Genomic DNA, 12,013 nt, shown 5'->3' on the forward strand with positions numbered 1-12,013 from the left:
CCTCACGGGGAAAACTCTCTCTAGAAACGTTGGCCTAGAAAACAAAGCTTTTAGCACTGAAGGCAGACCTGAGACCTGGTTGGCTGCCTCGGGTGGTGGAGACGGTGTGCTGCGGGTGACCTTGGGCGGGCCCCACGGCCGCCTGAGCCTGGGCATCAGGAGCGGCGGTGACACCTGTCTCGGAGGGTGAAGGTGAAACAAGGAAGTCAGGGATGAAGAGTAGGATGGCTGCTGCTGTCCTTCCTTTCCGTCTCTGAGCCCCCAGCATCCTAGGGGCAGTCAGAAAGGATTGGGGGGAGGGCTACAGCTGGTCTTTGTCACAAAGTTGCTAATTTGCCGAGAGAAATCTACTTATCCCTTCCTTTCCCCCAGGAAACTGGCAGGGTAGACTGCACCAGGATCGCTTCCCCAACCCATTCCCCCACATCACTGGAGCCTCCTCTTGTTTTCCGTGATTATCTTAACAGAGCGCTGGACTCCTTATTGCACTGTTACTTATTAGCAAAAGCTGACTCTTCTCAACTCGGATAGCAGGGGATAGATCCCTCTGTAAACCCTCTGTCCCAGTATATGACTTGTGCCCATGTTGCTGGCTTAATCCTTCCTCCCTGTGCTCCCATCTTCCGAGGTCCCCCGGAGCCGGCTCTGTGCTCTTAGTGAGTTGCTTGACATTTCAAAAACTGGAAGAAGCCTGTCATGGTGTGGGTACACCAGCCTTTGCCATAGACTCCACCATGAAGTGTGTAGCAAGGTTAAATTGCTTGTTCAAGTTGATCTTGGATGTTCCAGGCAGGACATAACCCCATCCCCTCTCCCATTCTCTCACAGAGGTTTCCTGCCTGTGGGTATTTGTTTAATGGCCAGGTGGAGTAGCCTAGGGCTTGAGAGCATGCAAGCCTCCTTACCTTGGAATCCTGACTCTGCTGCTGCTTCCTGAGTGTGAAGCTGAGCAAGTTCCTTCCCCTCGCTGCGACAGCTTCCTCCTCTGTAAACAGGGTAATAATAATGCTGGCCTCCTGGTGATGTTGTGGGGCTTAAATCAGTGAGACAAAGAAAACAAGACAGTGCCTGTGTCCAGAGCATATTTTATACGTGGTAGTCGTCACTGAACCGTATCCTGAACGTCACAGAATTTTACAAGGGTGAGACTCAGCCTAGGCCCCATTCAAGTGCCCATGTCTGTCCAGTTTTGAAGCTGAACAGATTCAGCTTTGATTGCCAGCCATTCACTAGCTTTGTGTGACCTTGAGCTCAACATCGTCATCTGTGAAATGGGTTAAGTGACGTCAGCTTGGTCAAGCGGGGTGGAAGGTTACTATGATGGCAGGTGTCAGTCCCTTAACTTGGTCCCAGGGTCATAGTCTGGGTTCTGAAATGACAACTGTTGATACTGTGGTCTTGATCTATTGCAAAGACGGCCTTCTGATCAAACATACAAAGGTAGGTGTTTGTAGGTGAGCTGAGAGACAAGACGTGGTGGGACTTAAGGTGAGAAGGGAACGCTTACTACGTGTTCTGTCTGATTTGAACACCCGAATGTTTTCAGCACTCAGCGTGACAGAGCGCTTGGAAGTACAGTGTTCTCTCTCTCTTCCCTCCCTTCGCTCTTGCTGTCACTGACACCTGCCAGCAGAGTCTGCGATTTGTGAATGACCTCGAGTTATTACTACATGCTCAGAAACCCCGTTCTTGTCGTAGGGCTGCGATCTCGTTTATGATGGAGGGAAGCCGGCAGACGCGAGTGTCTCGGCCGTACAAGATCAGCGAGTCCTCAAAGGTCTGTGAATGGGTCACTGTGCCGATTGCCCAAGAAGCGTGAGGGTTTTCTAACAAGCTCACTCTCATTGTACAGGCTGATTTTCTATTCTTGGCATTGGTGTTAATCTCCTTAACGGTGACTAGAGGCGGCACAGGCAAGGAGTGGAAAAATCATAAAATCAGAGAGAGCGGGGGTTGAAGGGAGTGGTGGATGTTAGAAACACAACTGGACTCCTTTATCCTGCACTTCGACCCTGAGAGGTGTACAGGACAGGGTGGATGCCATGGGATTCCTGTTTCCACCTGAGGCTCCAAAGATGTCTGTCAAGAAGCCAGCCCCCAGCCTTATCGTGGGGGCAGCACTTGGCATACCTGATGTGAAGGGCCAGAGCCTTTCCTGATCGTGACCTTCTGGGACCCTAGGAGTGAGTGAGGGTGGGCCCCCAGGGCGCTGCTCCCTACCTGTGTCACACTGACTGCATCAGACTTGTCTTGGGAAGGGGGGAGGAGGCAGGTGTCTCATTGGAAGTACATGTACCCAGCCCCACCCCAGACCTGCTAAATTAAAGTCTGGGAGCAGGACCTGGTATTCTGTAACCTTTAGCAGACTCCTCAGGTGACTTGGAGTGGCCCTTGTCCCCACAGCCGCTGTAGATGAGGTTCAGGGGACCAATTTGTGGGACAGTCCCCATTTATACCTGTCTCTTTATAAATATCAATAGCGTCCTTTTCTTTAAAAGTCTCCTGTTTTGACAATTAAATGTCATGGTTGGACTATATCATGCATTCTCCATGGGGCTGACATTGCTCATAAGGGGTGAGCTTGGGGGTGTGGAAAGAATTTTACTCTTTCAAAGTAAATATAATACATGCCCAAATATATAGACTGTATATTGTGTGTTTAAATGACATAGCAAGCTGTTAGGGAAAAAATATCTTAAAAGCAGACAAATGAAGAAAGATGAAGAAATACCATTTTAGATAAAGGGAGCTGCGAGCAACTTATAGATGAGGACAAAAAGAGGAATGAGGTTCAACAGATGTGTGAAAAAGAAAAATGGGGTGTAATTTTCAGGGGAGGCTGATCCCCCTGAGAACTCTCCTGTTTCCATTTGAGCCGACTGAGAAGGCCCTTGCCAAGCCTGGCTTTATCTGCTGTGAAAACCCAGAAAGGTCTCACTGCTGCCTCAAAGGGGCTTTGTTTCGGAGCTTGGCTGCCGAGACAGCGTAGCTTTCTAAGTTCGACAGTGCTAGAAACCTTTGTCCCTTCAAGCCAGATTCTGAGCCTGTTTCTCTTTGAATTGAAGCTTTCAGGAATAGGCTTCTTTATCCCTTGGTTTGTTGTATTTATGTTCCTAACATTTCATACTTAGCAAGCGCCCAAATCATAACGTGCCCTTGAATTTCTAGACATTCATCACACCCGTGTGGCCAAAACCTGGATAAGTTAAAAAGAATATCACCAGACCCCTCCGGGTCTCTGCAGTAGGGAGAGCCACTCTCCCGGCTTTTAGCAGTTTCACCTGCCCTTGAACTTGTATGAATGGAGTCGGGGGTGGCTGTGTGTGCCTGCTCCTTGCTCTCGTTGGCCTGCTTCGGAGGGTCACCCCAGTTACCGCTTGTGGTGGTACACCTTGCCTGTCTCAGATCAATGGAGCCTTCCGTTCTGTGGCTGCCGCTGCTCATTTATCTACTCTAAAATATGTCGATCCAATTTGATGCTGAATTTTTTATTCTTTAATGTTTATTTATTTTGGCTGTGCCACGTGGCTTGTGGGACCTTAGTCCCCCGACCAGAGATTGAACCCGCACCCTGTGCAGTGGAAGTGACTGGAGTCCTAACCACTGGACCACCAGGGAAGTCCCTGAATTCTTTTTTAGTATAAGGTGCCCCATACCTCAGGTTCCCTGGTGGCTCAACGGTAGAGAGTCCACCTGCCAATTCAGGAGACACAGGTTTGATCCCTGGGTTGGGAAGATCCCCTGGAGGAGGAAATGGCAACCTATTCTAGTATTCTGGCCTGGAAAATCCCATGGACAGAGGAGCCTGGCGGGCTACAGTCTATGGGGTTGCAGAGTCGGACACGACCTCACAACTAAACAACAACATCCCCATACCTGCTCCTTTCTGCCCAGCATTAGACCCTGAGTACCTGTGTTTCTTTCCCTTGCCTAGCCTTTGGTGAAGGTGCTGAAATAAGAAATGAAGGGATGAACAGGGTTAATGTCATGGGAGAAAGTCGAAGGTCAGAGTTTCTAAATTATGTGAAGTGCTGCAACTCAGTTACTGATGACCCTTTAAAGTCGGGAAGTCACGGTTGTCTCTTTTTAGTTGTTGTCTCTGCTGCTACACTAAACATGTGGAAACAGGCTGTGGTGGAGACCCAGGTGCAGAACTAAACGAGCCCACCTAGCCTGGAGGCCCAGCTGTAGAAGCAGTGAAGCCGTCTCTGCCCTGCCTGCCTGCCGCAGATGGCCCCATGGAAACTCTCCTCCGGGGCTCTCCCTATCCTTGCCCCTCCTCAGGGCTGTTTCCTTTTCACGCCGCAGCTAGGGGCCTGTGTACCCCTATTTACCTGTGATAGTTCCAGTGCCCCCGCCAGCTTGGAAGCAACCAGGAGACCAGGGTGGGCTCAGAGCCCACCTGAGGCCCCTCACTTGCTTCTCAAGGACACTAGCCTTCACTGTCACTCGATAGCCCGCTCCTGTGGTGCCTTTTTATTTCCTTCAGTCTGCACCCAAGAGGGGCCCCAGGCCAGCTTGTGCTGGAGCCCAGACCTTTCCTGCTCAATTATAAGCCAAAACCAGGCCAGCCCAGCGCTCTCTGGATAACCAGAATAGGCAGAAATATCCATGTGTGAACCTCCAAGAAGCCACCCTGTAATGTCAGGCAGGAGAGCCTGGCTCTGTGGACTTGAAAGAGAAGGGAGCTGTAGGGATTGGCTGCATGGTGTCCTCAGAATGTGAGGATGTTGCCTGAGACTCGGTGTGGATGGAGCCGTGGATGTTGGAACTGGCTGGACGGGAAGGACCACAGGGAAATAAAGTGGCCCGTCACTGGTGCATTGGAGGTGGTAGAGGGCAGATCTGGAAGGGAAGGAAAAACCAAGCCCCAGCCATAGAACACGCGTTGAGAAGTAACCTCTAGGGACCTGTGTGCAAGTCAGCCAGCTGCTTGCACCTGCCCAGCCTCACCACCCCCACCACACATCAGACTTAATGCCTAGCCCTTTTTCCCAATCACCCTTGAATCTCCCTGCTGATGTTTCTGAGTGGTCCGTTTTCTCATATGTTGAATCATCTTGTTGTTTTTATAGGGAGTAAATAGAGCAGTGTGAAATATCCTGATTATTCCGTCCAGGATTTAGAAACTGTTATCTAAAGTCTGAGTTTTCTTTGTATCTTTAAAAGCCCAGGGCAGGCAGACAACAGTCAGTCAATGTCCACCAACCTGAATGTATTGAATTAACTCCTATTAATTATTCCTATCAATTGATTTGTTAATTCCTGTGTAGCATGGTGATTAAAGGTTTGGGCTCTGAAATCAGATCTAGTTTCAAATCCCAGCCCTGCCTCTCAGTCACTGTGGGATTTTGGACAGATTTTGCAGTCTTTCTGAGCCTGACTTTTCCTCATCTGGAAATATAATTGACACTCCCTTGGAGGGTTCCCATGATGCTCGAACAAGAGCGTGCAGTCACGTGTACAGGGCCATGTGTAGCATAGTGTTGCTGCAGTTTACATACGTTTCTTTTAACCCTGGCTGTGACTGCTGAAGCCGTGTTTCTGAGAGTAAGTTCCCTAGGCACGTTAGTCTCTGGGTCCCGTGACCTTGTTGGATGGTCTCGTAGCCTAAGTGTCGGCACTGCGCCTTCGTGGGGACTGAGGGGCCCAGCAGGTGACTCTGCTGCCGCTCCCCTGGGGCCAGCTCTGTGCCAGGTTCTGTCTCATGACCCCCACAAACCTGGGTGATAAACAGACTCAGCCTCACTTGTGAGACCAGGAACGGAGGCTCAGAGGCTGCTCGAGACTCAGAGGCTGCAGAGCTGGGGCTCCACGAGCTCCCGTCCCACCAGAGAGGCTCCACCCCACATAACTTCACCCTCCCCACGGGACAGCGTTTGCAAACCTCTGCCATGACACACACTTGCTGAGAAGGAAACAGAGATGGGAAAGGAGGGAACGAAGAACACTTTGGGGAATTCTGTTTATAAAGGAGGAAGAGAGGGGGAGAACGAAAGGAAAAAAGAAAGGTTGAGTAAATTTTATTTGTAAAGAAATGGAACTGAAAGTTGCTCAGTCGTGTCTGACTCTTTGCGACCCCATGGACTGTAGCCCACCAGGTTCCTCTGCCCATGGGATTCTCCAGGCAAGAATACTGGAGTGGGTTGCCATGCCCTCCTCCAGGGGAATCTTCCTGACCCAGAGATCAAACCCGGGTCTCACGCATTGCAGGCAGATTGATTACCATCTCAGCCACCAGGGAAGCCCAATACAAGTACATAGCCACACACACACACAGTGAAACACCCTTACTTCTGCGAGGTACTCTGGCACTCTGTTTCCCGTTCTCTCTCATTCTGCTGTATGCTAAACGCTGGTCGGGTGGTGCTAGGTGGGTCCGAGGCCCCCTCCCCTCCTGACAGGCGCTCTCGCCGCTGCAGGTGTACCGCTGGGCCGAGCACTCGGGCACAGTGCTGCAGCGGCTGAATGAGCAGCGCCTGCGCGGCCTCTTCTGCGACGTGGTCCTGGTGGCCGATGAGCAGCGCCTGCCGGCCCACCGCAACCTGCTGGCCGTGTGCAGCGACTACTTCAACTCCATGTTCACCCTGGGCATGCGCGAGGCCTTCCAGAAGGAGGTGGAGCTGATCGGCGCCTCCTACATCGGGCTCAAGGCCGTGGTGGACTTCCTGTACGGCGGGGAGCTGGTGCTGGACGGCGGCAACATCGACTACGTGCTGGAGACGGCCCACCTGCTGCAGATCTGGACTGCGGTGGACTTCTGCTGCGAGTACCTGGAGCAGGAGGTGAGCGAGGACAACTACCTGTACCTGCAGGAGCTGGCCTCCATCTACAGCCTCAAGCGGCTGGACGCCTTCATCGACAGCTTCATCCTCAGCCGCTTCGGCACGCTGTCCTTCACGCCCGCCTTCCTGCAGAACATCTCCATGCAGAAGCTGTGCGCCTACCTGGGCAGCAGCGAGGTACAGCGGGAGTGTGAGCACGACCTGCTGCAGGCCGCCCTGCAGTGGCTGACGCAGCAGCCCGAGCGCGAGGCCCATGCCTATCAGGTGCTGGAGAACATCCACTTCCCGCTCATCCCCAAGAACGACCTGCTGCACCGCGTCAAGCCTGCCGTGTGCTCGCTGCTGCCGCGCGAGGCCAACTGCGAGGGCTTCATCGAGGAGGCTGTGCGCTACCACAACAGCCTGGCGGCCCAGCCCGTCATGCAGACCAAGCGCACGGCCCTCCGCACCACCCAGGAGTGCCTGCTCTTTGTGGGCGGCGAGGTCTCCGAGCGGTGTCTGGAGCTCAGCGACGACACCTGCTACCTGGACGCCCAGAGTGAGCAGTGGGTCAAGGAGACGCCCCTGCCGGCCCGGCGGAGCCACCACTGCGTCGCCGTGCTGGGGGGGTTCATCTTCATCGCCGGCGGCAGCTTCTCACGGGACAACGGAGGGGATGCGGCCTCCAATCTCCTTTATAGGTATGACCCCCGCTGTAAACAGTGGATCAAGGTGAGATTAAAGCCAGATTATTTCTTTACTCTTGAGGACTTTCGATCTTCTTAACCTTAGTCTTGACTGCCCCCTCACTCCCTTCTCTCAGGCCTGGACAGCCGTCCTGCTTCTGAACTAGGTGTGATGATAAGATGACGAGCCCCATCACAGCCCCCTGCCTGGTTGGGGGCACTGAGGGCTGACTGGCCACCTTCTGCAGGGATGGGCCACGCCCAGGGCACCGCTGCCCCGTAGAACTCTGCACCCGCAGAACAGTTCTGTGTCTGTGCCATCCAGCAGTAGCCACCGGCCACATGTGGCAGTTGAGGGCTTGAAGTGTGGCCCATGGGACCGAAGAACTGAGTTTTCAGTTTTATTTCATTGTCACGTGTTTAAACGTGAGTGTGAAAGGCCGTGCGAGGCTAGTGGCTACCATCCCTGATGGCACTGGTCTGGAGACTTGACCCATACTTCTGACAGCCTCCCCACGTCTCGGAGTCTCCGCCAAGCTCCTCTTTGGGACAGGTTTGGAGGTGCTTCAGGGAGGCTGCGAAGGCTCATGTCTTGTAGGAGCCATGGCCCCTTGGAAGGTGTGGTGGCTCATGCTGGGAAGGGGCTGGGTCTTGGTATCAGACCCAGGTTCACGGCCCAGCTTGGCAAATTGTAGCTGAGAGTTTCAGGCTGGCTCCACGCCCGCTCCAAATCTCAGCTTCTCCCTCTGGAAGCGGGTGGTGGGATGTTGACCTCCCAGGGTTGTGGTTGTAGCTCACATTGTTGGGGGGTTGGGGTTGTGCTCCTTTCCTCCCCAGAACCACAGCACCACTCACGAGAGTCTGTCCCAGTCTTCATACTCACCTCAGTCTCCTGACCTAACTTGGAGGTTTCCTGAGCTCAAGGTTCAGAAGGGACTCAGATGACTTTTCTCTTTTATTCTCAAAAATCTAAAACCAACCACTCTGTAAGTCTTGCCACAAGAAGGAGGCTCCCAGCCTAGAAGGCTGGCCTCCATACCTTCATAGCAGTGGCAGCCTAACCATGTAGTCTGCTGTGGAACCGTGTTCATTCGAATGTCCTGCTTGTCTTTAAAAAGGAAAAAAGAAGCTCGGGTCTCCTGTTGCTAATTTCCTGCTGAGTGCTACTTTCTGCCCGCCAGCACAGATGGCAATCAGTACTACTTTTTAAAATACCTGATTGTGGGGGGCAAGGGGAAAGGTGAACTTACATTTCAGGAAACCAATCCATCAGTGTCTGGGACCCGTGTGTCCTGCAGAATTCTAGTCCAGACAGGTTTGGCCAGACAGGTTTGGGGAAGTGAATTCTCCATGCCCCTCATAGGATTCATGAGGTCTTGAGGGCCCCACCCAAAGAGCCCCCCTTTCTTCTTCCAGTTTGGCTCCCTTCCCCAGACTCAGGTGGCCTCTGCCTCACCTGGGCTGTGTCTTCCATGGAGCATGCTGGGGACACAGTGCTGGGTGTTGATGCTGACCCAGGTTTGGGAATGGGGAAGTACAGGCGTGTCACCTCCACAGGTGGCCTCCATGAACCAGCGCCGTGTGGATTTCTACCTGGCCTCCATCGAGGACATGCTGGTGGCCGTCGGCGGCCGAAATGAGAACGGAGCACTCTCCTCGGTAGAGACCTACAGCCCAAAGACCGACTCCTGGTCCTATGTAGCTGGCCTGCCAAGGTGATTGGGGTTTGGGGGCAGATCTACAGACGCCGAGGCTCCAGGGTGGCAGTTGAGCCCACCTGCCTTTCTGGGTATCTTGGCCTCCAATTCCAGGCAGAGTCTCCTGGCTTGTGAACAGCAGCATGAGGAGCAGAGGGCGTAGTGGCGGCGTGTCAGGGCGCCTGTTGGGGGCTGCCCGAGTGCTCCGTTTGCAAGTCTCCTCACTGCCTGAGTTTCAGGGAGTGGGTGCTGGGTTCAGGGGGTGAGAGATTCACTGAAAACCTCTCAGCTTTGGGCAGGAGGAGTTCAGGGGGTGGGGGTCGTCTGTGCTCCATCTGACTCGAGCAGGTGTCCCCACCCTGTGCTGTCTCTGCTGCTTCGTCTGTGAAGGGGGCGTGATGACTGTCCCACCCTTTCCAGATGTCCATTCACTGCGTTTATCGTCACGGGCTTAGCAGAGGGGACTTGTTTATCTGACCAGCCCCCTGCGATCGAACCTGCAGGTGCACCCTCTGAAGCAGGCTTGCTGTGGACTTGTGTCTAGGGGACTTGGTCCCTGGAAGTTAGAAGAGGGTGTGGGGTGAGCGTCTGGGTGTGGATCCCAGCTCCTCCACTGAGCCACCAGGGAAGCCCTACGTGGACACCTGTGAATAAGATGAGTAGACAGTCATGATAGTAGCTACTGATGACCGTGTGCCAGCCTGGGCCTCGTGCTTCACGTGATGAGTTGAGTCCCTTGATCCCCAAAATAACTAGCAGGGTGGATTGTAACCCACGTAGTTTATCACCCAGAACCAGATGACCGTGGTTGAGGAAGCCGACCGATGAAATCTTGACCTTGTCCTAGGCAAGCCCTGAGCTTCCTCTCTCCCTCTGTTCGTCCGCCCATCCGCAGGTTCACCTATGGCCATGCGGGCACCATCTACAAGGACTTTGTGTACATCTCGGGGGGCCACGACTACCAGATCGGCCCCTACCGCAAGAACCTGCTGTGCTACGATCACCGGACGGACGTGTGGGAGGAGCGGCGGCCCATGAGCACTGCGCGCGGCTGGCACAGCATGTGCAGCCTGGGGGACAGCATCTACTCCATCGGCGGCAGCGACGACAGCCTGGAGTCCATGGAGCGCTTCGACGTGCTAGGCGTGGAGGCCTACAGCCCGCAGTGCAACCAGTGGACGCGCGTGGCGCCCCTGCTGCACGCCAACAGCGAGTCGGGCGTGGCCGTGTGGGAGGGCCGCATCTACATCCTGGGCGGCTACAGCTGGGAGAACACGGCCTTCTCCAAGACCGTGCAGGTCTACGACCGCGACAAGGACAAGTGGAGTGAGGGCACCGAGCTGCCCAAGGCCATCGCTGGCGTGTCGGCCTGCGTGTGCGCCCTGAAGCCGCGGCTGGAGGACAAGAAGAAGAAGGGCAAAGGCAAGAGGCCCCAGGACCACGGCCAGTGACCCCCGGCGTGCCAACAGACCAGCAGCCACCGGGAGAACCCTGGCACCATTATGTACGACCTAGCAGCTTTTTTTTTTTTTTTTAATTTTTACTTTTATGATTCTTGGTATTTCTATGGTATCACAGTAACCGATTAAATATTCTATATGATTTGACATACCATCTTGCTTGAGTAATTAACCCAGGGCCCAGGCAAGAGTGGTCACTGCGTCTGTGCGGGGCTACTTCCCAAGTCACCAACCCCTGTGGGTGCCCCCCCACCCCCCGACCATCCCGCCGAGAGCAGCCAGGGCAAGAGTGACGCAGAAGTTTCTGTAGTGGAATGAAGGGCTCCGGTGCGACAGTGCAGGCCCCGTAGTCCCCGCCTCCCCAAACCTGGCTGAGCTTTTCAAACATCAGGTTCCTGGGCCCCACCTCAGAATTAGCGATTCTGAAGGGGGCTGAGGGGGGCTGAAAACTACTGTCCTCGGAATGACTGAGTGTCAGCCACGCTTGGGAATCACTGGTGAGGTGGTTTTTTATAGGCAGGGCACAGAGGCTCCTGGAGAGTGACTGAGGGTCACCAGCAGCCCAGGCAGTCAGGTGAGGTGTGGGACTTCTCACCAGGGACGTTTCCCCACTGGGCTTTCTTCCTCAGGTGGCCATTTCTCCCGGTTGGTCATCGTCCCGAATTCCAAAAGGGAACAGGGGAGAAAGGAAAACAGGCACGTGGCTCTTGATAAGCGTTATTCTGTAATTTGTGCTTTGGTCTTTTTACTGTCTCTTCCGGAAGCCACTGTTTATTAGATTACTGATGTACTGAGCCCCGCCAATCTCCATTTATCACTCAGGAAAGAAGGGAGCAGGTGGAACGTGCCGTTGTGTTCTATGACCCCTGCTCTGAGACACCCCAGGAGGCTCCCACACGAGGGAGGGCCCAGGGACTCCGACCAGAGGAGGCTGTCGGAGCATCTCCCGAACTCCGGCACCAGATCCTATCCCGCCCGGCCGTCGCCAGGTAGCCCTGTGCTGGGGGCACACTCTTTAACAAGTCTCGAGCTGCTTCCCACCTCCTAAAGGACGGGAGAGATCCTGGCCAGGCCTCCTTCCGGGGGTCGAGGTCTCCTAGTCTGCATGAGTTGTGATGGTGGGTTCTGCACCTCCTCCTGAAATGCGTGACCACCCCCGCTGGTCCCACAGTTACCAGAACTGACAGCAGTAGCATGTGCCCTTTAAGGAGCGTTCGAGACTCCTGCCCAAGCCACCTGTCACACCAGGACGATGGGCGTGGAGCAGGTTTTAATCACCAGCCAGCAGAGGCATTAGTGATCTGTGCCGTGGCAGAGATCTTACTGCAGAGATGACAAGGCCTCGTGATTATCGTTAATGTTGGCATTAGAATAAGAAGCTCAGTGAACTTCTTTCTCCTTTTCCT

The 12,013-nt window shown here is 54.1% G+C and overlaps 1 protein-coding gene and 1 long non-coding RNA gene across 2 annotated transcripts in view; one reads left to right on the forward strand and one right to left on the reverse strand.

The window, feature by feature from the left end:
- The window catches only part of LOC104996536, a 19,340-nt gene extending 17,653 nt beyond the window's left edge, over positions 1-1,687 (reverse strand). Inside the window, exon 1 of the long non-coding RNA XR_826212.1 lies at positions 906-1,687. This is a non-coding gene — a long non-coding RNA (uncharacterized LOC104996536). The remainder of the gene's footprint in view (positions 1-905) is intronic.
- Positions 1-10,754, forward strand: part of KLHL36 (kelch-like family member 36) — a 12,574-nt gene extending 1,820 nt beyond the window's left edge. The window contains exons 2-5 of the mRNA XM_010850821.1: positions 1,699-1,777; positions 6,423-7,496; positions 9,008-9,165; positions 10,043-10,754. Of these exons, the coding sequence (XP_010849123.1) occupies positions 1,715-1,777; positions 6,423-7,496; positions 9,008-9,165; positions 10,043-10,598 (1,851 nt within the window). The 5' untranslated portion in view covers positions 1,699-1,714 and the 3' untranslated portion in view covers positions 10,599-10,754. The remainder of the gene's footprint in view (positions 1-1,698; positions 1,778-6,422; positions 7,497-9,007; positions 9,166-10,042) is intronic.
- Positions 10,755-12,013: the final 1,259 nt, after the last annotated feature.

This window comes from Bison bison, unplaced genomic scaffold (genome assembly GCF_000754665.1).
Source record: "Bison bison bison isolate TAMUID 2011002044 unplaced genomic scaffold, Bison_UMD1.0 scf7180017864295, whole genome shotgun sequence".
Classification (NCBI taxonomy): domain Eukaryota; kingdom Metazoa; phylum Chordata; class Mammalia; order Artiodactyla; family Bovidae; genus Bison; species Bison bison.